Here is a 26,403-nt window from a genome sequence, read left to right on the forward strand (position 1 = left end):
AGAGGGGTTTGGGCTAGCTAGGTCTGTTTTTTTTTTTTTTGGCTTAGGTTTTCATACCCAGGGGCCAAATGCGACCCACCAAGCCCTTTGTTGTGGCCTTCAAAGCTCTCTACAGATGTTAAATCCATGCAACCCGTAGGCCATAGCTGTAGTACCACATGCAGAGGCCAGCTTGTATAGTCGTTCTGCCTCCCCCTCTGCTCACTGCCAGGTTATCAGTCACCAGTGTAGCAGTAGCATCCACTGATTAGCAGCTGCCATCAGCCGTAACAGCCAGTGATTAGCAGCTGTTACTGTGCCAGTAACCCTATGCCTGCATACTGAAAGGACGAAAAAAATAGATTGGGATGCGCTACAGTCAGGATGCAAAGTTACTAACCCCTAAGGGGAGCCACTCTCTGTCACAATTCGCACAACAACAAAAAAGACTTGCAGAGAGTGTCTTCAAAACAGTATCAAAATTTTATTGGATATCTTGAACAACCCCCATAAGTGTACCCTTATCCCCCCTTAAAAACACGGCCGTGTTTCTACTGGTCAGCTGACTTCACACAATCACAGCACTCATCAGACATTACAAAACTGAGATGTTTTTCCTATAACACATAGGACTTCAAATCAGTGTTCTTAGCTACTTCTAGGTGCTGATCAGTAGCTGCATGGAGCACAATCCTGTCACTAAATTGTAACAAGTCACCAGCTTGAGTGTGAGAAACAGACACAAAAGGTAAAAAATGGAAGAAAAAATGGAGAACTTGTTAAAGCAGCTTATGAAGTTGGGAGTCGATTTGATTAATGTTCGTCTCATGCATATACAGATACAGATATTGCAGCAGTCTTTCACCAGCATCCAGCTAGAAGACTTATTGATGTTTCAGATTCAACCAATCACATAACTTCAATGATGCCAGCATATATCGTATGCACCGAGATCCACTGTGGAATCAAAGTCCTGGAAGCCAAGCAAAAGCGCAGCTATTGCAGGTGGTATCAACTACCGCAACTTCAAGCCACTACATAGTCCATAGCCACATTATGCATGCCATGCAAAAGCGGACATATGAGCGCAAGATTTTGCCCAGCGGGCTCTCGCCACCGCTTCAGGACAGTCTCCGTCTGCCTCGTTGTCCTTTTGTGATTGCAAATCCAGTTTCCGCCGTCCCACACTCCTCACAGCCGGGGCGCCCCACTGCAGCCACTCAAGGTGGTGTGTCAACGTACGCCGATGTCGGTGTTCCGGTCAGCTGATCGTGACAGGTTTTCTTTAATGGATGTTTAATGTAACTTACATAAACTTTAGGACCACTATCACAAAAATCATAAAATGTAATGTGCATGTGAACATATACAAATAAGGAGTACATTTCTCCCAGAGTAAAATGTGCTATAAATTACTTTCCTTATATGTTGCCGTTTCTCACAGTAGGTTGTAGAAATCTGGCAGAACCGACAGGTTTTGGACCAGCTCATCTTCTCATGGGGGATTCTCAGTGAATGGCAGTTGCTCCATCCAACTGCCAAAAAGTCTACGGTGAGCAGAGCCTGGCTGGCATATTGGTAAAAATCCTTTGCAAGGAGTTTCTTTATAAACCGTAAAGGCCATGCTGAGAATCCCCCATGAGGAGATGAGCTGGGCCAAAACCTGTCGGTTCTGTCAGATTTCTACTACCTACATTAAGTGACAGCAACATAGGAACAAAGTAATTTATGGTAAATCTGACTCTGGAAGAAAAATACTTCTTCTGTGAGGGGAACAAAATTTCTTCCTTTTCACTTGGTTTTATCATTGTTGATTGCATTACTTTTATAACAATTATTTTCCAGACAATTGCACCAAGAGAACTGCTCCCAGTATAAACTATTGTTAATGGGAAAACCTAATGATGGGTTTAATGACTTCTGTTTACCAAAGTTTTTATGGCATGTCACCTGAGGTAAACACAATTCTACATCATTCCTTCCTCAGATATTGTTTTTCTCTGATTAAAGGCCAACACACCTGCAGTGATGGTCTTACAAATCAAATCGCTTTGTGTATGCTAGACTTAGAGTTCCCGAGTCCAAGCTTGGGTACTAAATTAGATACAGTACTCACCTAAAGAGAAGAAAGCCTCAGGATCCTATTGATGCTTCCCTTCCTGCTCAGATGTCCCCCATCTGCCGCCTGAAGATTAGCAACAAAGCATTGTTGCTAATCATATTGGAGACGCGCAGCTCTTCTTCCTCCAGCATGACCGCGCAATAGCAGATTAAGCCTGGCTGCGCATGGCAGTAAGTCAGAGCTGTGGGCTCCATGGTAATGCGCATGCGTGGGTGGGCTCATGCAGCTACTGCTCGCCCACGCTTCAGGAAAAGCAGCTGCGCAGCCCCGATATGGAGGGGGGCCGCGCTCAGCAACGAGGGACAATGGAGTAGCAAGGGAAGCCTCAATAGGATCCCGAGGCTTTCCTGTCTTAAGGTAAGTATCTGATATTGATCCAGAGCTTCGGCTCAAGATCAGTTTAAAGTGGGATTATACTCCCAAAAACTAAATTTCATTTCAGTAACTACTCGTAGGTACATAAAACAGCATTTGAAAGCGTTCTCACACATTCCATGTGTTTAAAAACCTTTATTTTAATTGCAGAGAGCAGGAGAAGCTTTCTTATCTCTGGTCATTGGCAAATGTAATCATTGCTGGTTGAAGCTCTCTGAGACATGTCCCTCTGCCCCTCTCCTGTTTTGCTGAAGTGACTCAACTGTTGCCAGGGCAATATGTCTTTTCATCAGAAAAGGAGGGGGCAGAGAAAAGACACATTCTTCAGAGAGCTTCAGTTGGAAATGATTAAGTTTGCATTTGCCAATGAACAGAGATAATAAAGCTTCTCCTGCTCTCTGGTGTGAAAATAAAGGTTTCTACATACAGGGAATACGTGGGAATGCTTTCAAATGTTTTTATGGAACTAAGAGTAGTTACTGAAATTTTAGTTTTGGGAGTATAATCTCACTTTAAGGCAACACAAATCTAGCATGTGTAAATTGTTTTAAATGATTATGGTCGTCTTGGGTGCAAGTGTAGTATGTGTGTACAGGTGCATCCTTATCAGTTTTCCACTGAGCTAGATTATACTTGGCCAACCACCACTGTATTGGCTGATTCAGCTGGCTACTAGCTATCCTTAGTGGCGTAGCTAAGGAGCTATGGGCCCAGGTGCAAGTTTTACATGGGGGGGCCCCCAGGGCACTCTATATGTAACAATTGATACGGCACACCAAAACCTGCCAAGGATTTCCACAGTGTCAGAGGTGCAAGCAGGGGATGGGAAACAGTTAATGATTACTACTATTTAGAGCATCTATAGAAGTGATTCTTACTAGCACAGATCCAATAAAGCACTTATATTGTGCTTGAGGGAGGGCCCGATGCGGTTGCTACCTCTGCAACACCTATTGCTACGCCACTGGCTATCCTCTTATCTGACCCCACAGATTGCCATATAGGGTGTCTGTACAATGATCTTTAACGTTTGTACGTACAGTGGGATGCAAACGTTTGGGCAACATTGTTAATTGTCATGATTTTTCTAAATAAATTGTTATGATAAAAAATGTCAGTTAAAGGAATACTATCGATTCACATATTTTTTTCAATTGACACAGGAATTGTTTGGGAAGTGCTGCTAAGTACTGGTGTATACATTTTAGTAGCAACCTCTTTGTTTACTGTTAGCAAAATACTTTCAAACTTTACTGACACCAAAACTGACGGCAGACTGAGCCATGAGGAGAAATTCCCCCTCACACTTGATCAGTTAAAGGGATACTGTAGGGGAGTCGGAGGAAAATGAGCTGAACTTACCCGGGGCTTCTAATGGTCCCCCGCAGACATCCTGTGTTGGTGCAGCCACTCACCAATGCTCCGGCCCCGCCTCCAGTTCACTTCTGGAATTTCTGACTTTAAAGTCAGAAAACCACTGCGCCCGCACGCCCGTGTCCTCGCTCCCGCTGATGTCACCAGGAGTGTACTGCGCAGACACAGACCATACTGGGCCTGCGCTGTGCGCTCTTGATGACATCAGCGGGATCGAGGACACGGCAACGCAGGCGCAGTGGTTTTCTGACTTTAAAGTCAGAAATTCCAGAAGTGAACCGGAGGCGGGGCCGGAGCATCGGTGAGTGGCTGCGCCAACACAGGATGTCTGCGGGGGACCGTTAGAAGCCCCGGGTAAGTTCAACTCATTTTCCCCTGACCCCCCTACAGTATCCCTTTAACTCTGTGTAACTCTGTGTGTGACAGAGAGAAAGCTCCCAACAGCTGCAGCTTCTGTGTCTTGTGTTTCTGACTGAGGTGTCTGAAGAGAGCAGAGGAAATGTAACTAATTGTCACAGCTTTTCATACTGTTTTTGCTTTCAGAGTTTGATATGTTTGATATTTGCTTTCTGTAGTCTGATATGCAACTCTGGCTGTGCATTGAAGCAGACACCCCTTCTGCAATTGATTTGTCCCAATATAGCTAAATCCTACCCTCAATAAATTACAGCTTTTGCCTCTGATATTTACAATGAAAAGTAGGAAAATGTTTACACAGCTACTTAGACATTATTTGTACATTGTCATTTTAGAACACGTGGGTATTGATAGTATTCCTTTAAATATATCATATAGGAGTTGCACACCGTGATATTTGAGAAGTGAAATGAAGTTTATTGGATTTACTGATAAACCGAAGCATTTAAACATTTAACTGACATTTTCCAGCATAACAAACCAATGATTTAAACAGGAAAATCATGACAATTAACAAAGTTGCCCAAACTTTCGCATCCCACTGCAGGTTCAGGTGTGTAATACTCTGTAAAAGTATGTTGTGACTTAACAGCTGTCAAGATACTCTAACATTTCCTCTAACATTTCCTGCTTTAAAATGTAAGCTTATTTTATAATGTGGAAAAAAGAGAAGGTCCTTTTAAATACAATTTTTGCTCAAGATCAGAAACACCTTGATATCTACTTTGTTCCAACAGGTGGTTTGTGATGAAAATGGATCTAAAGGGTATGGCTTTGTTCACTTTGAGACACAGGAAGCCGCCACTCGTGCAATCCAAACAATGAATGGCATGTTACTCAATGATCGCAAAGTGTAAGTGCTCTTGTTAGTTTTATCATTTATTTTCAATACAGTATCTGGTTTTTAGATTTAGATCATCAACCCTGATCAACCTTAAAGATTGCTACGTAGGGATGAAATCCACCAGCCGATGGGGATGAAGTTTGCAAACTCACATTCACATCAGCATGGGCTGGTTCGCAAACACCAATGGCCCGAAGTCATGCTGGGCATTATGGGATGGATTTTGCCATTGGCAAACCCATACCGCAGTAAACTCTATCTCTATTTGGCATGTGCATCCCTAAAGCACAAATGTCAAACAGGTGATTTAAAGCGAATAGAAGACTGGAAACTGCACTTGTATCATTTACTTTACCAAGTAGGCCAGTGCCAACAAGTTAGGGTCTGCTAGTGAGACTGAAAGTAAGTAGTGCTCTGATGAGTAAATGGTCTTTTCTCCTGTAGGAAAGCTCACGCTTTAGCTTGTCAGATACGTTCACAGTCTTCCATCTATTTTAGTCCAACTTTGCAGAGGAATACAGGAGACAGGTCCAGGTACATAACCTATAAAGTATAATTCATCTATATTGCTTACAGTAATCTCTTGGCAGCCAAGATGAACCACCAAGTGCAAATCGCTAAGCAGATCAAGCCTGGAACCGCATATCTAACAATGAGAGCCAAACATTGCTACCAGGAATGGGTTCTTTGAGATCTGCTTCTCCTCTTCTCAAAACAAGCTACTGCCTGATTTCCACTTGAGGCCATATTCTTTGGCCGTAGTTTCCTGGATGCATGTAGCTCACTTTTCCTGAGCAAACTGCTCCAGCTGCGTCAGGTCTGGAGGCTGCCTTTTCCAGAGAGCATGCTTCAGTTCTTTCCATTGATACTCAATATGATTCAAATCGGTGTGCGTAGAAAGCCACTAATCCCTTTGATCTCAGCCATTCTTGGGTGCTTTAGGCTGTGTGTTTAGTTTTCTGTCGTTTTAAAGGAATTTAAAATAGTGTGTTCTCAGACTGAACAGTGCATTTTTCTCCAGAACTTCTTGATAGTCTTCAGATTTGTTTCCTGAATAGTGTTATATCCTGTGAAAGGCTAAATTCATTTTTGTTTTGTTTTTCAGTTCTTTAAGTAGTGAAGCTGAAAGGGTGGGGGTTCAATGAAAATGGGAGACATTTAAAAATGGAAAAAAAATACTATTTGATGTTAGTCTACAGCCACTATGGAAGGGCCTTCCCCCATCTGTATCAGACAGAGGGACAGCCCACTGTAATGACTGATGGTCATGTTTACTAAGTTACTTCTGTGTGATAGTTTAGGATTTTGGAACTAGCCCATTTTTACTTCTTTCCTGTTTACAGATTTGTCGGTCATTTTAAATCACGGAAAGAAAGGGAGTTGGAATATGGCTCAAGAGCGATGGAATTCACAAACATCTACATCAAGAACTTTGGTGAAGAAATCGATGATGAGAAACTTAAGGACATATTTTCCATTTTTGGTATATACCAACCCCTCCCCCCATCTCATACCTGTGCCAGTGCTTAACTGAAGCCACCATCTCCACATGATTGAGTCCTCTGCATACTTTGTCCTGTTAATGAAATGCAGCTTATGTTGGTTCAGTGCTAGCAGGGGCATAACTAGCAATCACTGGACCCCCCTGCAAAACTTTGGATGCCCCCCCCCCCCCCCCCCAACTGTTGCTGGAGGGAAAAGCACTGATTGTAGCCCGAGGTGGTGTGTGGGGGTGGGGGGGGGGGGGAGTTGGACCCTGCTTCTGTTTGTTCCTGCTGCTCCCCCTTCCTGCGCTTCCTACCTCCTGTCCCTAAAAAAGGCTTCTTAACTTAAGGGCCCCCCCTGCAGCTTCATCTCTTGCAGAGGCTATTGTTACGCCCCTGCATGCTAGAACACCTTTCTACATTTTCTGAAGCTGTTACAAAAGCTTTATGGTAGTGATTAAGAAGACACTTCAAATGCAAATTGGTCCTAAAATATTTTTTAGTTGCACTTGAAGGAATACTGTAGCAAAAGGGATATGTAATTTACTTAAAAAAATGCTCATTCGCTTCCAACTAATTTAAAGTGAACCTGAAATCATAAGCGCTATTTCATACAAATGTTTATTTAAAAGTTACGTACATAGGCTAGATCAGTGATGGCTAACCTTGGCACTCCAGCTGTGACAAAACTACAAATCCCATCGTGCCTCTGCCTCTCCGAGTTATGCTTAGAGCTGTCAGAGCATTGCAATGCCTGATGGGACTTGTAGTTCCACCACAGCTGGAGTGCTAAGGTTAGCCATCACTGGGCTAGATTTTTGTCATTAAAGCTGTCCGGGCTAGGACCCTGCCAGCAATCACTGGAAAGCAAGGCGCTACAACAGTGGATCCCTATGAAAGTGATTGCACTAATGATACTGCAAATAGCACTTTACAATTCGCTATCTGTCTGCTGCATTTTTGGAGTGAGGACCTACTAGCAACACTCTTCTAAGCTCTTGTCATTTGCAAAGCTCTTGCTATTGTAGTTCCATGGGTGATTTTTTTTTTTTTTTTTTTTAAATCACATCCGGTGGAATCACACACATAGCATTACATAAGAAATAGCTTTTCAAATCACAAGCTTTAAAAAAAAAAAGTGGGTCCCGGGCCTGATTGTGTTTTGAAGGAATGCAGAGTGAAGTTGCATTTTTTTCAAAACTCTCTGAAAATTGCGCAAATCGATGTTTTTTTGTGTAACAGATTGCAAATGCTAGAGTTTTTGGATTGTGGGGTGCAATTTCTAGTGGGACCCAGATCTCATTCTTGGCTGTTGTGGAAAAATCGGGCATCAGTACAGCTCTTATGGTGGCCACTAACGTTCCAGCGATCAGATAAGTTTGATCGGAAGAAAAATCGTTCACTACACCATCAACAAACCAGTCTTTGCTTCCTACAATCACAACCAACAAGAAAATCCAAATTTTGGTTTGATGAAAATCCAATCGGACGACTATTTTTTATAATCGTTTGTAATCGATTGTGCCCATCAACAGAGATTATTTACAACCAATCAGATTAGGATTTCTCGGTAGAAATTGGACCGTTAGTGGCCACGTTTACACAATGTAGTCTTATGATTTATGGCAAATTGTTAAATGAGCAAGCGCTATTGTTTTTATTTGCTCTTCCCGTAGCGAGGAGCAGCTTCCTTGTTTACTTATTTTCCCCTCTTTTCTCCATAGAAAAGAATGTTTTGTAGCCTTGCAAATTACCTGTACGGCTGTCATTATGAATAATCAACAATGATCATTCCAGATGGCAGTAGTCTAGGGTAGGGATGGTCAGTGAGATGTAAAGAATTTCGAGTTGATGCAGGATTATCCATTTAACTACTGAGCACCATATCTATCTATCTCTCTCACACGGCAGTCAGTTCTCAGCTGCAACGCCGTAATTATATGGCGCTAGGAAGTTGCAGCTGCCCGCTCCCCCCCGCCGCAAGTATCCCACAGGACCCGGCAGTACACTGTAGCCCTGTCCTCGTGGGTAGTAGCAGAGTGGCCAATCGCCGCTCTGCACTCATCTCTTCCAATCACCAAATTGCAGTGATTATGTGATCACTGCAGTCATGACAATAGAGGAGATGCTGCACGGACATCTGTCCGTGTGCCTCTCCTCCCGGCGGTATACTACGGGACCTGGCTCTGTACTGTAGCCGGGTCCAGTAGCTAGCAGCAGAGCTGACAATCTGCTCTGGGGGTCACATGATCACTCTGATCATGTGATCATAGGGATGCTGCAGCCTGGAAACTTTCAGTTCTCTATATAGAGAACAGATTGTTTCCAGTTAGTAAAAAATACAAACTAAAAACACAATTAAAAAAATATGTATATTAAAATTATATAAAAATAAAAAAAGTGGAGCTGAACTTCTTGCACAGGACAGAAGGAAAACATAGAGAACTCCACCCTGTATGTATTTAGAGAGTTTAGCCTGTTAATTTTCCCCTCATTTGTCTCTAATCACAAGTTGTAATTTTATCTCTCCCCTTTGTCACCTGACTGCCACGGCAGAGATGGCAGATAAGCTCATTTGAAAGCACAGGCTTTTAGTAATGTCTGCTTCCATGAAAGCAGGAAGTAGAAACAGTGCAGATTTATTGCAGGATTTGTATCAGCTGTAACAAAGAAATATTTTTATTTAGCTGGTTACAACGTCCCCTTGATGGCGGTCGTCAGCGACCCCTCTTTCTGCCGGAAGGTGTGCACGATGTCGCGTGACGCTACACGCCGGAAGCGAACGAGACTTCAAGTGATCGTGGTAATTTTACCAATCCACCGTGATGGTCGTTATTGCGGCGCGACGTTTGTGTGGTCATGCACCTGTACCCAGGTCACGATATCACAGAAATGACTGGTGGGCTCTCAAAAAATCGTCAGTTTTCGGGAAATTTGCGACGTGGATGCATAATTTTAGAGCAGAGAGGAAGTTCTGAGTTCAGGCCAGCTTTAAAAAATTTTTTTGAAATAAAATAAGCCATCAGACGACTTGGTGGCCGATCAACCATCCGATTTGATTATTCTAATCGAATTGGATAAAAGTCGGTGCCGCCAAGTGCATGCCCGATCGATGATGCGACCAATTTTGTGCCTTGTCGAATATGTTGGGAGGGTCTAATTTTCTAGATGGGGTCATTTTAGGGAATATACAATGGTCTTGAATCTTTTAGCCCTGCTAAAAATTAAGTATGGTGCTAAAAAAAACTTTCTTTACATTTTTAGTCTTCCGAAACCCAAATACATTTTTTTTTCCTGTGACATACAATAATACCAAATTGAAAATAAATACACAAATTTGGTGTCTCTACATTCAAACATTGAAAAATCGTTTTAGGAATACGTAAAAATACATTTCAACTCCCCTTAAAAAAAAAAAAAAATTTTGTATTGTCAAAGTGAAAAAAAGTCTTGTTTTCAAAATTTTGTGTTGTCTTTATGGATTTATTGTTATGTGTGGGATTAAATGTTTTTAACATTAGAATTCAGCCCTATCCGTTCTGAAAAAAAAAACAATGCCAAGGTTGTCTATTTTGCAAAAAGTAGAGAAGAATGATAAGCTGTGGAAAAACTCCCAAAGGCAAAAATCGGTACTGAGAGCTGCTTTCACTGAAGGTAGCAAAGTGGTTATGCAAATTATGCATGCAAATTTATGCAGCTTGAAAACGGACCAATCGAATTTTACCTCAGCAGGATTCGATTGGTTCATGTTCAAGCTGCATACATTTGCATGCAGAATTTGCATAATGCTACATCAACTTGAAATTATTTGCATCTCATTGTCAGCTTTGGTCAGTTAAGTCCGGTCCACACAGACTCTTATAAGACATTTACCACCGGCTGTACCGCTCATCGTTAAGCGTTGCCCATATAAATGAATGGACAGCGCCTTTAACGTTTTGTCCAAATGCCCTGTTTTGATCCCTATTTTACCTATCATTTGAGATCGTTTTTCGAAGGGGGTAGGAGGCGCCCGTATAGTATATTCAGTGTATAAAACATAGATGCAGACATATGGTAATATCGATGTTCTTAAAATAATAATAAAATAGGTTACAACAGCAAACCATTGAAATCCATGGAATTCAGCACTATGTCGTAGTGGTATGTATATAAAAAAGAACAAACAAGCAATGATCGTAGCGAGATAGAGATTAATTGATATTAGCTAAAATGCATCTGATGGTATAGTGGATAGTAGGTGGAGGGGGTGTATATGTGGGAGTGGGAGAGTATAAGCTAAAAGCTATATATACAACAAAAGGGGGGTGGGGTACATCCATATGCCTATTAAATAATATGGGGGAATCCTTTCCCAGGGTTACTGGGTGGGTAGAATTGGGTCCGGCCCTATATTGTAATTTGACTGTCTGTGGCGTGTGTGTGGACGCCCCAGTGGTAGGTCCTGGTGAAAATAGTAGGGAAGCCAGGGGTGGTATAGGGTAAGCAGGAAGGGTCACCTAGGACCAAACCATGTATCCTCTTCAAATGGGTCCCTGTGTGAAACTCTATGTGGGAATCTATGCCGTTATATGGAAGAGTCTTATGGGGGCAGAGGGCCTGAGTGGGGACCCCGTGTGGGTATATGGAGGTATCATACCTTGTGGCGGAGCCTGGATAGCCTGAGCGCCAAGCCGAAGGCTCGGCTAATGAGGGTTTAAATGTACGTCGGATCCGGAGGTGGAGTGGCTAGGCGGGGGGCGTGTGAGATGGGAAGGCCTATCGGGTAGGGGAGGGGGCGTGGTTACGGTCCGAGCTTCAAGTCTATTGGAGAGGCGGCCAGGATGGAGCCCTGTGCGTATCAAGCCTCGCATTCAAAGGCGGGCAGACGGCGCCGCCGGACGCGAGGCTGCACGTCTGGGCTGAGGGCGGGCGCATGCGCGTGGTTTAGGATCCGCCATGTTGGTTATGGGTAAGGGAGCCTATAGTGTTAGGGGGGCCATAGCGAGGAGCTAGATGGACCAAGGGAAAGGTTATAGTGTATTATAAATATTGTAATTATAGGCAAGAAGCGTTGGTGAACGTATCTAAGATGACATTTGAAACACTTAGTTCTAGGGGAGTGTATATGCCGAAGATACGTGGGGTAGGTCAGATCTAATATATTGCTGCCATCTAGTGGCCAATTTAGGAGCTATTTGAAAGATGTCAGCTCTATGCCTTATTAGCTAGCTGGAAAGGTTGCAATCACAACATAGCATGAGACATTAGGAAAAAGACAATTACCACACATTCTATATTAAAGATATGGTTAAGATTTCAAATATATATACAAAGTACTAATATAAAGTACTAATCAAATCCAACAGTGTAATGGATATTTTATCATGCCAATGCTAATTCATAAATCCTGAGTGTTTTAAGAGTGTGGATATGATTAGGCAGCTAGTATTCTGAGCTGTTGTTTAAACCTTCTTATCAGAAGGTGAGGGATGGGAGGAAAATACCATCTCCTAGTATGTGTGCAGTCCATATATTTCTGGGGGACTTCAATAACGTTAATGATGTAGTGGATGGAAGGAAACATGAGATAAGGGTGGGGGTGGGGGAGGGGAGGGAGGGCGGTGGGGGGGGGGGAGAGGGGGAAGTGTGGGGGAGGGAGTGGGGGGGGGGGTTGGACAGGGAAGGAAAGGGGTGGTGGAGGATACGGGGAGGGAGGGGGTGGGGGAAAGAGGATTAGGGTGGAATAAGCATCTAGGGTGGAAGATAAGCCGTGTATGGGAAATTATATTATAAATTATGTTCGAGGCAGATGTTCAACCCCTCTGGGTGTAGGGTCCTGAGTTTGAATACCCAGTACATCTCTCGTGCTTTGAGTCTTTCTTTCCTATTCTGGATATCTGGGGGTATGTATTCGATTGGACAGACTTTTATACCTTTGTGGTCTTGGTTGTGTATTTCTTTGCAGTGCCTTGATAGTCCATGTTTGGTGAATCCCTTATTGATGTTTCGCCGATGTTGTCCCCATCTTGTTTTCAGTTGTTGTGTGGTTCGCCCTATATATTGCAGGCCGCATCCGCATGTAAGTAGGTAGATGATGTAGTCTGATGAGCAGTCCATCCTATGTGTGATGTTATAGATATCACCTGTAACCGTGGACTCAAACGTCTTTTGGTGGTTGTGTATCTGACAGCAAAGGCACATCTTTTGTTTACATTTTTGGACTCCTGGATCATCTTGTTGTTTGGGGGTCGTTTTTAATTTGGTATTTTCAGTTTGCTTGGGGCCAATTCATTTTTCAGGGTTTTGGCCCTTCTAAAAATGCAGTGTGGTTCCTCCTTTATTTCCTTCTTCAGATATGGATCGTCCTTTAACCCTCCTGGCGGTATAAAAAAATCCGCCAGGAGGGAGCGCAGCAGTTTTTAAAAAAAAGTTTTCCTATATCATGTAGCGAGCCCAGGGCCCCCCGCCCTCTTCAATCGCCTTCGGCGATCTCCGATCAGGAAATCCCGTTCAAAGAACGGGATTTCCTGGAGGGCTTCCCCCGTCGCCATGGCGTCACCGACGTCACTGACGTCGGGACGTCATTGGGAGTCCCAGGCCACCCCTCGGCGCTGCCTGGCACTGATTGGCCAGGCAGCCCACGGGGTCTGTGGGGGGGGGGGGGGCGTGCGGCGCGACGGATAGCGGCGATCGTGCGCGGGGCGGCGGCGATCAGTGTGCTGGCGCAGCTAGCAAAGTGCTAACTGCGTCTAGCAAAAAAAAAATTAAACAAATCTTTTTTGAATCTGTGGGGTTTTTTTTCCACTAGAAGTGTTGATCTCTCTGTGTTTCTTGCTCTTTTTCTGGCGGCTGTGATGAGTCTTGTGGGAAAGTTTTTCTCTTTGTATTTGTTTGTGAGTATTTTTGCTTGTGTGTCAAATGATTTTATGTCTGTACAATTCTTGCGAATCCTTAGGAACTGGCCAAACGGAATATTGTTTTTCCATGGTTTATGGTGGTTGCTCTTATAATTGATATATGCGTTGGAGTCCACAGATTTGAAGTAGTTCATGGATTTTATTTTGCCGTTTTCTGTGTATAGGGTTACATCTAAATATGCGATCTTTTTCTCATCGTAGTTTGAGGTGAAGGATATTCCCCAATCATTATTATTTAGATAATTGACAAAGTTATCTATTGATGTTGTGTCGCCTCTCCAAATAAGGATCAAATCATCTATATATCTTCGATAGTATATAATGTTAGATGTAAAGGGGTTTCTTTGCTCTATTAGTAGAAGTTCCAAGAGGCCCATTGTCAAATTTGCGTAGCTAGGAGCCATGCTCGACCACACCCACTCTACCCACCCAGTAACCCTGGGAAAGGATTCCCCCATATTATTTAATAGGCATATGGATGTACCCCACCCCCCTTTTGTTCTATATATAGCTTTTAGCTTATACTCTCCCACTCCCACATATACACCCCCTCCACCTACTATCCACTATACCATCAGATGCATTTTAGCTAATATCAATTAATCTCTATCTCGCTACTATCATTGCTTGTTTTTGTTCTTTTTTATATACATACCACTACGACATAGTGCTGAATTCCATGGATTTCAATGGTTTGCTGTTGTAACCTATTTTATTATTATTTTAAGAACATCGATATTACCATATGTCTGCATCTGTTTTATAACTCTGAGCGCTTTTATTGTTATTGATTTCATTTATTTTGTTTTATAAGCACCTGTAATTGACCTGAGGAAGCGGCTTGGACCGCGAAACGCGTTGTCTATCGTGCAAAATAAACCCTTTTAACCATTCATCAAGTGGAGTCTCTTTGTATAAAGGGAACACTGAATATACTATACGGGCGCCTCCTACCCCCTTCGAAAAACGATCTTGTATCACCCCACCCGTGGGTTTCTTCACAACTATCGAGAAGTGAAGCCTTTTTTCTAAGGAGCAGCGACCAACTGGTACAAAGACCGAGTGGGGACGGGACTTCCCTACACGCCTGTACAAGTGGTTGCCTTAAAGAGAAACTCCGACCAAGAATTGAACTTTATCCCAATCAGTAGCTGATACCCACTTTTACATGAAAAATATAATGATTTTCACAAACAGACCATCAGGGGGCGCTGTATGACTGATTTTGTGCTGAAACCCCTCCCACAAGAGGCTCTGGTACCGTACGGTACTCTGGGCAAACTGCCACAATGTAACAATGACACACACAGGAAATGGCTGTTTACAGCTGTCTGTTAAAGCCAGAACAGCTACATAATCTGCCCACAGTAACAATGTCACCATGTAATACATGTCAGAATGTGAATCTGGGAGAGGAAAGATTTTACAATGAGCAAACTCTGACTAAATCATGTATACATAATTATTGTAAAAATTAAGCACCTTTTTATATTAAATTATTTTCACTGGAGTTCCTCTTTAAAGCAACCTACACTTGTGAGTATATTTAATTTTATTCCTTTATCTGAAGATAATACACCATAAGGGCTCCTGGTACCCCTGCGGGTTTTTTTTTTTTTTTCTTTTTTTTTTTCTTCTTTTCTTTTCTCTATACTGACCCTATCATTTGAGACTACCCTGGAAGCGACAGCCAAATGCTTTTCTGCACGCTTGCGGAATAGCGTCTGAGCAAGATGCCGGGTGGCCGGTTCAGATGCCCCTCTGAACTGGCCTTAAGCTGAGATGACCCTATTCAAAAAAGGCACAACGGTAATTAGAGTGCTTGAGAAAGCTGCTAATGCAATATCAGTACTTTACCAAACCTTGTTCTCACACAAGCCCTCCTACTGAAGCATTACCATTAGCGATCCCCCTCCCCGCCTCATAATTCCCGAATTTTCATGCCTAACCTACTCTCACACGAGCCTTCCCTCTACCGACGCCTAATCCTAACCGATCCCCAGACCGCAAAATGCATTACCCTAACTGACCCACCAACTGATGCCTATCCCTAGCCATCCGCAAATATCCTTCACAGTAATTTAATAGCCTTAATCAGAGGTTAAAAGTTAAGACAAATATACTGTCGCCGGAGCGATAAGTGGTTAAAAGGTAATAAATATGGCAGCCTCCATATGCCTCTTACTACAGTGTCCCTTTAAGTGATCATTTGAGATTAGATTTAATAGGTTAATTACACTACCAAATGCTTTAGGCCAGCATACACTATTAGATGTTGTAAATGGTCATTATCTACTTGATACTAATTATTTACCACCATGTTCCACTTGATATTAGATCAGATTTTAGTAGATGATTTAATACGGATAGTGATACTGCTAGCCTTGTACTGCCCAAGCAATACATTAATTGATTATCGTGTACCACTGCCTCTCACCAGCCCCCTCCTACTTTCCAGCTCCTCAGTGTGATATGGAACGGTACTTCCTGATCTATGTTCAATTACTAAAACATCTGGCCAACAATTAAGAGTGCATTTTGTTTTCTATACATTTTCATTAGATTTGACTTCTTCCGCAGCGCTTTAGAGTATATGTAGTCATGTCACTAACTGTACCTCAGAGGAGCTCACAATCTAATCCTTAATATAGTCATATGTCCATCATAGTCTAGAGTTAATTTTTTGAGGGGGAAGCCAATTAACTTCTTTGTTTTGGGGATGTGTGAGGAAACCGTGGTGTCTGGGGGAAACCCTTGAAGACACGGGGAGAAAACTCTGTGCCCTGGCTGGGATTTGAACTTGAGACCCATCAGTTGAATGTAATGTCTTATCTAATCAACGTATGATGGCCAGAGGCCAAAAAAGCATGTAACACATTCAAGGTAAATGCTGTATGATGGTAACATAGATCACCTTGGCATGTTGTGTACATTTTTTGTAGGGAACACACAAAGCGTGAAAGTAATGGTAGACGGTAGTGGGCGGTCTCGTGGCTTTGGCTTTGTGAACTATAGAAAACATGAAGAGGCACAAATGGTAAGTTAAATATCTTTGTTATGGGCCTGTAAGTTGGTACAAATTTGCTAGAAAAACTAGATGATATTCTAAACAACTATTATCAAAACATTTCCTAAAAGAGTACCTCAAATGACCACAGGAACACGTTTACTTTCTTCTTCTTAAAGGGAACCTGAGGTGAGAGGTGAGGTTATTTCCTTGTAAACAATGCCAGTTGCTTGGCAGCCCTGTTGACCATCTGGCATAAGTAGTGTCAAAACCCTGGAACAAGCATATGGCTATTCCAGTAAAACCTGAGTCAGAGTACTATGGCTAAACGTATTACAGACACAGGATCAGGAGGACTGCCGGGCAACTGGTATTGTTTAAAAAGAAATAAATATGGCAGCCTCCATGTTACTCTCACCTCGGGTTCCCTTTAAAACAGCTGTATAGAAATTCAGAGAAGAAATTGCCTAAAAAGCATTGACTTAAAGGATTTCTGAGGTGAAAAAATAAAGGTAACGTTGCTCATCTGGGGCTTCTTCCAGCCCCTAGAAGTCATTTCTGTACCTCACCGCAGCTCCGATCTTCTCCTGGGTCCAGCTAGCAGCCTCTGAAGGATCTCTGACCTGCGATGGTTCGGCGGCTTCTGCGCGTGCCCCGCACGACAAGGTGCCTGTGTCACCAGGAGCAGCCTCAGGAGATTCCCTTCCCTACCAAGGCTGCTCCACAAATAACTTCAGTTCCTTTCCTAAAAAGAGATAGATTTACTCTCAATAAAATTAATAAACCTCTTATTTGCTCTATTCCCCCCCCCCCCCCCCCCCTCACAGATTTCACGTGAATAAACTGTCTTGGCTCATTGGTGCTTGCATGTGGCTGCGATGGAGGAAATGCATAGCACGGTGCCCTTTATCTTTAAAAGACCGCTTTCATAAATGTATAATATTAACAATACATATACCATATTTTTCGAACCACAAGATGCACCTTTTTTCCCCACAATAAAAGAGGGGGTCAATTGCGTCTTATAGTCCAAATAATAAAAATTCAGACCAGTGCCAGGTGAGCTTACATCACTATCACCCTGGCGGCCACTCCCCCCACTAAGTCTCCAGCAAATCGATCACCTGATCAGAAGATTTATGCAAGTAGCATGACCGAGTGTGTGCAGAAAGGTCATGCATGGAGAGGATGTCTGCAACAAGCTGGAACGATGACGGAGGGAATCAGTTGGGGAGCTCAGCTTGGCTGGTGGGTGAGGAGAGATGAGGCTTCCAGAACCCCCAGATCATCCACATCTTCACCAGCCGCACCGGCCAGCATTCTGCACAGCACGTATGTTCTGTAAGATCACACAAACAGAAGATGTCCGCTACAAGCTGTGAGAGAGCCTGGCTGGGAGGGAGTTTGTTAGGGAGCCGTGCATGGCTGGAGGATGAGGAGAGCATCGGCGGCTTCTTGTACTCTGGATCAGCCGCTTCCTGTACTTACCCCACAGCGTGACTGCACCACCTAACCCTCCAAGACCTTCCACAAGTGCTGCACCTCTTGAGCACTTCCGCACACCCCTAAGGCGAGATAGAGGTACTGGGGGTCACTTCCAATCTGTGTCTTAATATGTAGATTGCTCTCCCCGTACTGACATCCCAGCATGTCAGTGTAGCTTCTCCAGATTAATGTAGGTGGTTTGTTACAGTAGCCGGGAGGCAGTGGGGAATAGTGTAACTTGAGGGGTGGTGGGAGTTACTTTAGCTGGAGGGCAGTGAGGATCGGTGTAGGTTGCACAGCATCCCTGCATCCAGGCTTAATATTTTTTTCCCTGGTTTTTGTCCTCTAAACCTAGGTGCATCTTATGGTCTGGGGCATCTTATGGGCCGAAAAAAAACGCTTTAAGAAAAAAACATTTGTTGCTGAATAAAATACACCATGAAATTGCTTTTTTCATGCGTCACTGGCACTTAAACAAAGTAGTTAAAATTTGATTTTGGACTAGTCCATCTTGTCTTATAGGATTCTCAGGTTTTTATCTTAGCTAACATTCTGGAAAAAGCTGGAGCCAATTTCTGTTTGGCTGAGACACAGCACCAGTCTCACCTTCCTGTCCTTACCTTGTAATGTAGTACCTCCTTCCACTGAAGATTGTGTATGTTACTGGCCTTGAGTTTACGGACGGAACTAGTGCCATGATATCCCACACCTGACTGACAGCAGTGACATTAGGATCTCTGCTGATGACCTTTACCTTTGACCACTTGTGGAGCAGCATATCACGTAAACGTGTAGCTGCAGAAAAAGAGGATTTTTACCAACAAAGGTAATTTTGAAAGCTTTGTGAATTTAAAGATGTGGTATTCTGAGGCACAATTAAATCTCTAGTGATAGTTGCACATGAAGAATTTGGTTCTGTTACTGTTGCATGAACTAGTGGAGTCGCAGGATGTTTGCTACATTTAACGCTCTGATATTCAGGGGTAAGCACAACCGACTATGGACCTTTATTGCTTGCTTGGTATTTTAGACATTTTGTTGCGCCTGTACATGTTTATAAAGTATCAGGCATATCTTGCACACACACAATGGTTGGGCCAATAGCGATGTAATAGTGTGCTCAAGATTACATATGGCTGGATGATGCCACCCTCCACATCAAGTCTAGAATAACTGGCACTTTCTAGATAGCAGTACAGCTGCATTCACGCAAAAAGATGGGCGTGGCCAGATGTCTGACAAGCTCTTATCAGATATGTTCCAGGGGCCCACGAGTGGCAATGGTGGGGCCAGGGGGATGTGGGAAGCCTCTGTAGGATCACTAGGAATCTCCCTAGATACCCTAATATAGGGGGCTCCATAAATATGCTCGTTTTGTTCTTTTTTTTTTTTCTCTTTTTTTTTTTTTTTTTCTTTGTAACCAGAGGCTTCCTTCTTGTTCGTTTTTTTTTTTTTTTTGCCTTGGTTACGCTTTAAATATGCAGTTGCGTGTATCTGTACTGCATCCACTGACGTAGTTATCTTTGCTCTGACAGGCAGTAGCTGAAATGAATGGGAAAGAGTTAAATGGGAGAATGCTTTATGTAGGAAGAGCTCAGAAAAGGATTGAACGACAGACTGAACTGAAGCGCAGGTTTGAACAGATCAAACAGGAGAGAATGAGCAGATATCAGGTAAGAGGTGGAAGGACAGTGTGTTCTTTTTTTATTTTGCTTCTATGTCTGTTAAATTAACTGCTGAACACTTTTTAACAGCAGTTTTAGTCTATTTATGTGTTTCTTAGCAACACACTTTACTTTAGTTGAGCAGTGCGATGTTAAAGGACCACTATCACGAAAAAAGTAGGCAGTTAAAAAATGTGACAGATGACAGGTTTTGGGCCAGTCCATCTTTTTAAGGGGGATTCTCAGGGCTTTTTTTGTTTTCAACAGCATTTTCTGAACAGCAGTTTAACTGCCAAAATAGCAAGATACCAGCCGGCCTCCCTAATCACTTGCACACTATTATGTCAGTTAGATTTTGCAACTGTTGTTCAGGAAATGCTGTTGAAAACAAAGAAAGCCCTGAGATGGACTGGCCCAAAACCTGTCATCTGTCACGTTTTTTTAACTGCCTACTTTTTTCGCGATAGTGGTCCTTTAGGCTGCTTACACACCAAGACGTTACAGGCGCACGTTAGTGCGCCTGTAACGCTCCCCCAACGCACAGCAATGTAACACAAGTGGGCTGTTCACACAGCCCACGTTGCGTTACATGTAACGCTGCACGTCCTGTGCAAAGTGCAGCATGCTACGGCGTTGGAGCGGCTATAGCCGCGTTAGACTGTTTGCACATGCGCAGTGGGGGGCGGAGAGGAGGCGGGGAGAGCCAGCTTCAGTAGCCGCGCCCGCGCACATGGCTACTTAATATTCACTGCACTGGCGGGCGCTGATTGGCCGGCGGGACCACGTGATGCGGAGTGTCTCGCTCCGCATCACGTGGTCCCGCTGGCCAATCAGCGCCACTCTGGGAGACATTATAGGACTCGAGCCGCCTAACGCGGCTCACTCTACCGTCGGCTCTTGCAGCACCATACGTTGTGTTAGGTGCACGTTATGCGACCTTAACGTGCCACCTAATGCAACGTCTTGGTGTGCAAGAAGCCTTAAAGATTTTATCCACCCAGAAATTTGAATGAGGAACCGGCAAATAAAGTGGTTGAGTGTTTATGCAGATTGGTGTTTACAAAACAGTTTCTGATTACAAAAGGAAGTTATGAAACCTGGGCACCATATTCTCACCATATTCATTACACAGCATATAGATTTTTTTTTGTAAGCCGTTAGCTAGTTTGATTCCTTTAAACGTTCAAACTTATACTTTTCTCATTTCTAAAGCCATGTAATGTTTTAATTGTCTATTTTGTGCTTGTAATTTAACAGTACACCTGTACGTCCCTTTTATTGCAGGGAGTGAACCTGTATGTTAAGAATCTGGATGATGGCGTTGATGATGACAGGCTGAGGAAAGAGTTTTCTCCATATGGTACCATTACCAGTGCCAAGGTAATTTGACACTGAAATACTCTTCACTAGGGATGGGCTCTGCAATTTGGATTCTGAATTTCAAATAAAACGGAGCCTTTAAAGGGATACTGTAGGGGGGGTCGGGGGAAAATTAGTTGAACTTACCCGGGCTTCTAACGGTCCCCCACAGACATCCTGTGCCCAGGCAGCCACTCACCGATGCTCCAGCCCCGCCTCCGGTTCACTTCTGGAATTTCAGACTTTAAAGTCGGAAAACCATTGCGCCTGCGTTGCCATGTCCTCAATCCCGCTGATGTCACCAGGAGCGTACTGTGCAGACACAGACCATACTGGGCCTGCGCAGTATGCTCCTGGTGATATCAGCGGGATCGAGGACACGGCAAAGCAGGCGCAGTGGTTTTCAGACTTTAAAGTCTGAAATTCCAGAAGTGAACCGGAGGCGGGGCCGGAGCATCGGTGAGTGGCTGCGCGGGCACAGGATGTCTGCGGGGAACCATTAGAAGCCTCGGGTAAGTTCAACTCATTTTCCCCGGACCCCCCTACAGTGTCCCTTTAAGCATGCAGCCTGCAGCAAGATAGGTAATGTGATGAAACAAAAAATAAGGGGTAGGGAAGTGTCTTTACCACCCTATATAGAAGAACCCAAACCACAGAGTTAATGTAAAAATATTAATTTATTTAGCACGATTAAAAGGACAATGCGTTTCACGGGTCTCAGCACGCTTCTTCTTCAGGTCAATACAAGTGCCTTTAAAATATGGTCACAAGCATGGACGCCAGAAATACACACACACACACACACACACACACACACACACACCCACACACACCCCCCAGTATAGTGTGGTATGCACTGGTAAATGAAGGTGCGTGGAAAGAATATGTGCAGTATACTCACAAGCCAGGGTTACCTCGTAGGCAACCACTGTAGATACAGGTGGGGAGATTAGACCTGTCCCCACTCAGGTTTAAGAAGTCGCTCTCTCCGTAGATCAAGAAAAAGGTGGTGGACTTGTACAACATAGTATGGATACAGAGGCGCCCGAAGGATAAGAGCCAAAAATGTTTAAAATTGAGGAGGTAGTGGTGGATTGATCGGCATTTTCTTGTCTGCTCGGAGGAGGCAAGTCCTCCACTGCCTTCTCATTTTTAAACATTTTAGACTTTTATCCTTCTGGCGCCTTTGTATCCATACTACGATCTGCAAATCTATAGTGTTTTTTTTTTGTGACTAATATAAAGATTTTTTTTCTCTGGCCAGCTGATCACTACCATAAATTCAAAATCGTAGCACAAATTTAGGCAATCCAAATTGGTGCAACTGTAAAATCAATGCAAAAATTGGTTAGCAATAATGGTATAACGCACCCAAATTGTTACTGTCCCCAACTGCGCAGAAAGATGATTTAATATATGTCTGACGTACATGAGCAGTAAATCCGTTATCCTTTCTGGATCTCAAATTATATCTAAGTGAGGGGCAAATTATGACCTCCACGTATCGAAAACCGACCACTGGAAAAAGGCTATTCTGTGCCATTAGCAATCTCTCCCTGTTCTTAGAAGATCAATTCCATACAGTCAGTTTTTGCCGCTGCACAAAAAACGGCTCAACAGATGACCAATTCAGAGTGGAATCGAAAGATTGCATGCCAGATTCAGAGATCGGGGGTATCCTCATAGGACACTGCAAGCAGCTGTCAAAAAAAGCATGAGACAATGCGAGAACCGAACTGTTGGGTCCAAGACCAAAAGAGAAAGCACAACAAAATTTGTATTTGAGGATTATAACTCCATATGTGACTCACTGGGAAGACCTAAGAAGGCTTCTGCAGAAACACTTGGAGATCCTGCAAGCAAGCCCAGCAATTAAGTGTTGTGGGTCCAAGACCACTAATTACAGCTAAAAGAGCACCTATTTACTAGATATGCTATTCAGAAGTGAGTACCCTGCTTCCTGAAATTGGCATCCCTTGAAAGTAAGCCCTAGCAGGAATTTTGAGCATCAAAGTTATCTAAACTGAACTTTCTGAGCTATCAAAGAGAACTAAAATTCTAAATGACACATATATTTCCAGTAAATACTAGCAAATAGCAATACAAAGGCGCTTTTTCATATTTTATATGAAGAAAATTACATTTACAGACAACAGTTCTCACTGTGGGCATTATTATGGAGGACTGGGCCCAGCACATCCAGTATACATAAACAATCTTCACTGGCTCTAATACTGTGACTGGAATCTGTTTAGAATGATAGAAAGCAGAAGTTTAGCTTCAAATTTGTGTAAATAATCATCAGCTTACAGCCAGTTTACAGTTACAGCCTCCCCTGATGCAGACACAATTGTAATAAAACAGCTGGTAAATCTTTTTTTCACACATTCTGTGCTTAGAGACCTCTGAAAAGCATTCTCTGCTGGCTAAAAGCTCTATAGGTATGTGGGGTTTACAGAAAAAAATGTTTCTTTGATAGTTATGCTTTAAAGAGGAGCTGTTAGGTATAAGGTCTCAGAGAACAAAAAACACATATCAGTAGCTAAATATTGGCTGTACTTACTTTACATATGCATTTCACTGTCCACGTTTTGGATTTCACAGAATTTTTATATAGTATTTGCAGAGAATGATGCTCCTGACAGCTCATGGCAGGTTCCATGTTTGTCTGTCTCCTATGAAGCCAATTGTGTCGTCATGTCCTCCCTGCTTCCTGATGATTCCACTCACAAAAAAGATCGTAATGGTCAACACTACTTTGCAGTGAATATTAATTAGCCATGTGGCTAGGAACAATAGCGGACTCATGCAGTATACTCTAACGGAACATATGCCGTGATTTTTCAGTGCTGTGAGCTGGGCTGAGTTACAAGCTGCTGTAACTTGAGCCTGTAACTTCTCACTAGCAGCCGAGGGGAGGACCCAAGGTGGGAAGAAGCAGCCCCAGAATGCTTTGCAGTATTTTATGCGGCCTCTCCTACTTTTAAGAGCTTGGGAATAACAGCCTTGCTGTTCAGCACACATCAAAAGTAAGCGAGATTTTTAACTTCAGTATTGCCTTTTTGGCTTCCTTCTAAACTGTTTAACACAGGAGAATAGAGGTTTAAATGAGCTTTTGCAGCCTAACAGTTACTCTTTAAAGAGAATCCCCTGTTACTAAGGACACACTGTATTAACTTGCTATACTGGCAGTGGCCGTACACTGAATACTATGGGTGATGTTATGAAAAGAGGCAATACAAAGTGTCAGCCTCTGCCTGTTGTAGCGTGTACTTCCTTGATGCCCCGCCCTGATCAAGAAGGGAAATGCTTAGGAGGGAGGAGTTACCATCCATGCAAGCCGTGTACGGGAGTCTGATGTCCCAGTCCGTTTAACAGCGCTCTTTTTGAGTGACTGAATGGACAGTGGATTACAAGTGGCCTCCAGCTGCTGACACCTATCTGAGGGTTACCAGCGGAGTGGACTGCTATTGATGCTACTCTCGTAAGTGTAAGTTTATTCCACTTCCACTATTGTCAGCAATAGCAATATACTGGATAGAGGCTCTCTACTGGCATTTGACATACACTTTCCACTTGACTGTGGTACTTTGGTGAGCAGACAGCTTAGTTGTTGGAATCGCCCAATAACAGCGAATTGGCCTTGTATTGCACCTAGATATTGAAGACACTTCTATAAATGCATCGGTCACAAAAGATGGACCGTTATTCCTCTTATGGTGCCCATACATGGTACAATTTTTTCATACAATCTTACCATTTCTATGTAGTATAAGGGTAAATTAAGTGACTATACTGAAAGGATAATTTAGGCAGTTCCCCTCTACTACATAGAATTGGTAAGATTGGATGAAAAAATTGTACAGTGTATGGCCACCTTAAGAGGGATACAGCTGCTGTAAGCATGGCAATAGTGTATGTCTGGATCGATGGTGTGGTAGTATGCGGGCTCTGGCCGGCCAGATTGAGCGAGCGTGATAATCCTAGCCAGATCTATGATAACGATATGGCCTAGTCCACTCATGGGCAAACTTAGCTCTCCAGGAACTACAAGTCCCACAATGCATTGCAGGAGTCTGACTTCCACAGTCATGATTCATAAAGGCAAATGCATTGTAAGACTTGTAGTTCCTTAATAGCTGGAGAGCCAAGTTTGCCTATCACTGGTCTAGTCAGACTAGATGGTACGCCTTTGTTTTTAAATCTTTCTGAGAAGAAATGCTTTTATTACTTTGCATTTTCAGATGATGTGTGTTTATTCAATCAATGTGTATCATTTTTGCTAACCATTGGGCATGGAGAGGGACTAGTTATTAACAATGTTTTTGCCCACAATGCTGCTCACTGACCGCTCTGGTACCAAAGTGATCAATACGGAATCACCAAGGCAAGCTTGTGCGCTATATAGCCACTATATAGCCCTGGATTTTACAGCTTGGTAAGTAGATTGCCTAAATGTGTCAAAAGAAGGTTTTGTAGCTGAAGCATTGGACTAGAAGCAAGTGTTGGGACCAAAACAATTATTGGTGAGAACAGGATATCCTCACCTCTCTGGCAGTGTAAATGCTGACAGGTCCCTTCATATTGCTGATAGCCATAATCTCCTCTATATAAATTGCACTGCAATCCCTACACCTCTCCAATCAGTCTAAAGGCTCATACACACATCAGACCATAGTCTTTGGAAAATGAAAGATCACAGACCAATTTTACCCCCTTCCATGTAGTATGAGAGCCATACCTACACAGTCTATTCTATGGAGCTGAACTCCCCATCAGACAGAAATCTTTGCAGGATGCTGCACACAAATATGCTGTAGACATTCAAAAGATCAGTATCTGCAAAAGATCTGTTCCTGCAAAAGATCCGTTCCTGCAAAATGCATTCATAGTCTATGATATCTGCAGATCATGATACACACCTTGCTTAACAGACATTCATCTGCAGATCAGATCCACCAGGATGGATTTTCAGATCTGCAGATGATTGTATGATCTGCAGATGAATGTCAGTTAAACAAGGTGTGTATGATGATCTGCAGATCTCATAGACTATGAATGCAATTTGCAGGAACGGATCTTTGACAGGAACAAATCTTTTGCAGATACTGATCTTTTGTGTCTGTACAGCATCTTTGTGTGCAGCATCTTGCAAAGATTTTTTTCTGATGGGGAGTTCAGCTCCATAGAAAAGACTGTGTAGGTATGGCTCTCATACTACATGAAGGGTGGTAAGATAGGTCTGTGATATTTCATTTTCAAAAGACTATGGTCTGATGTGTGTATGTGGCCTAAGGCTAGGTACACAAGATGCAATTTTCTGACCAATTTACTGTCAGATCGATTATTTCCAACATGTCCAATCTGATTTCCGAACGATTTTCAATTCACTTC

General features: G+C 43.1%; 1 protein-coding gene across 9 annotated transcripts in view; it reads left to right on the forward strand.

Annotated features, from left to right (window-relative positions):
- PABPC1L (poly(A) binding protein cytoplasmic 1 like) overlaps positions 1-26,403 on the forward strand; it is a 70,308-nt gene that overhangs the window by 17,527 nt on the left and 26,378 nt on the right. For all 9 annotated transcript variants that reach the window (XM_068263726.1, XM_068263727.1, XM_068263721.1 and 6 more), the window contains 5 exons: positions 5,005-5,120; positions 6,455-6,594; positions 16,437-16,531; positions 19,522-19,659; positions 20,935-21,030. In XM_068263726.1, the coding sequence (XP_068119827.1) occupies positions 5,005-5,120; positions 6,455-6,594; positions 16,437-16,531; positions 19,522-19,659; positions 20,935-21,030 (585 nt within the window). The remainder of the gene's footprint in view (positions 1-5,004; positions 5,121-6,454; positions 6,595-16,436; positions 16,532-19,521; positions 19,660-20,934; positions 21,031-26,403) is intronic.

The sequence above is a fragment of the Hyperolius riggenbachi genome, chromosome 12, assembly GCF_040937935.1.
Source record: "Hyperolius riggenbachi isolate aHypRig1 chromosome 12, aHypRig1.pri, whole genome shotgun sequence".
NCBI classification, from domain to species: Eukaryota; Metazoa; Chordata; class Amphibia; order Anura; family Hyperoliidae; genus Hyperolius; species Hyperolius riggenbachi.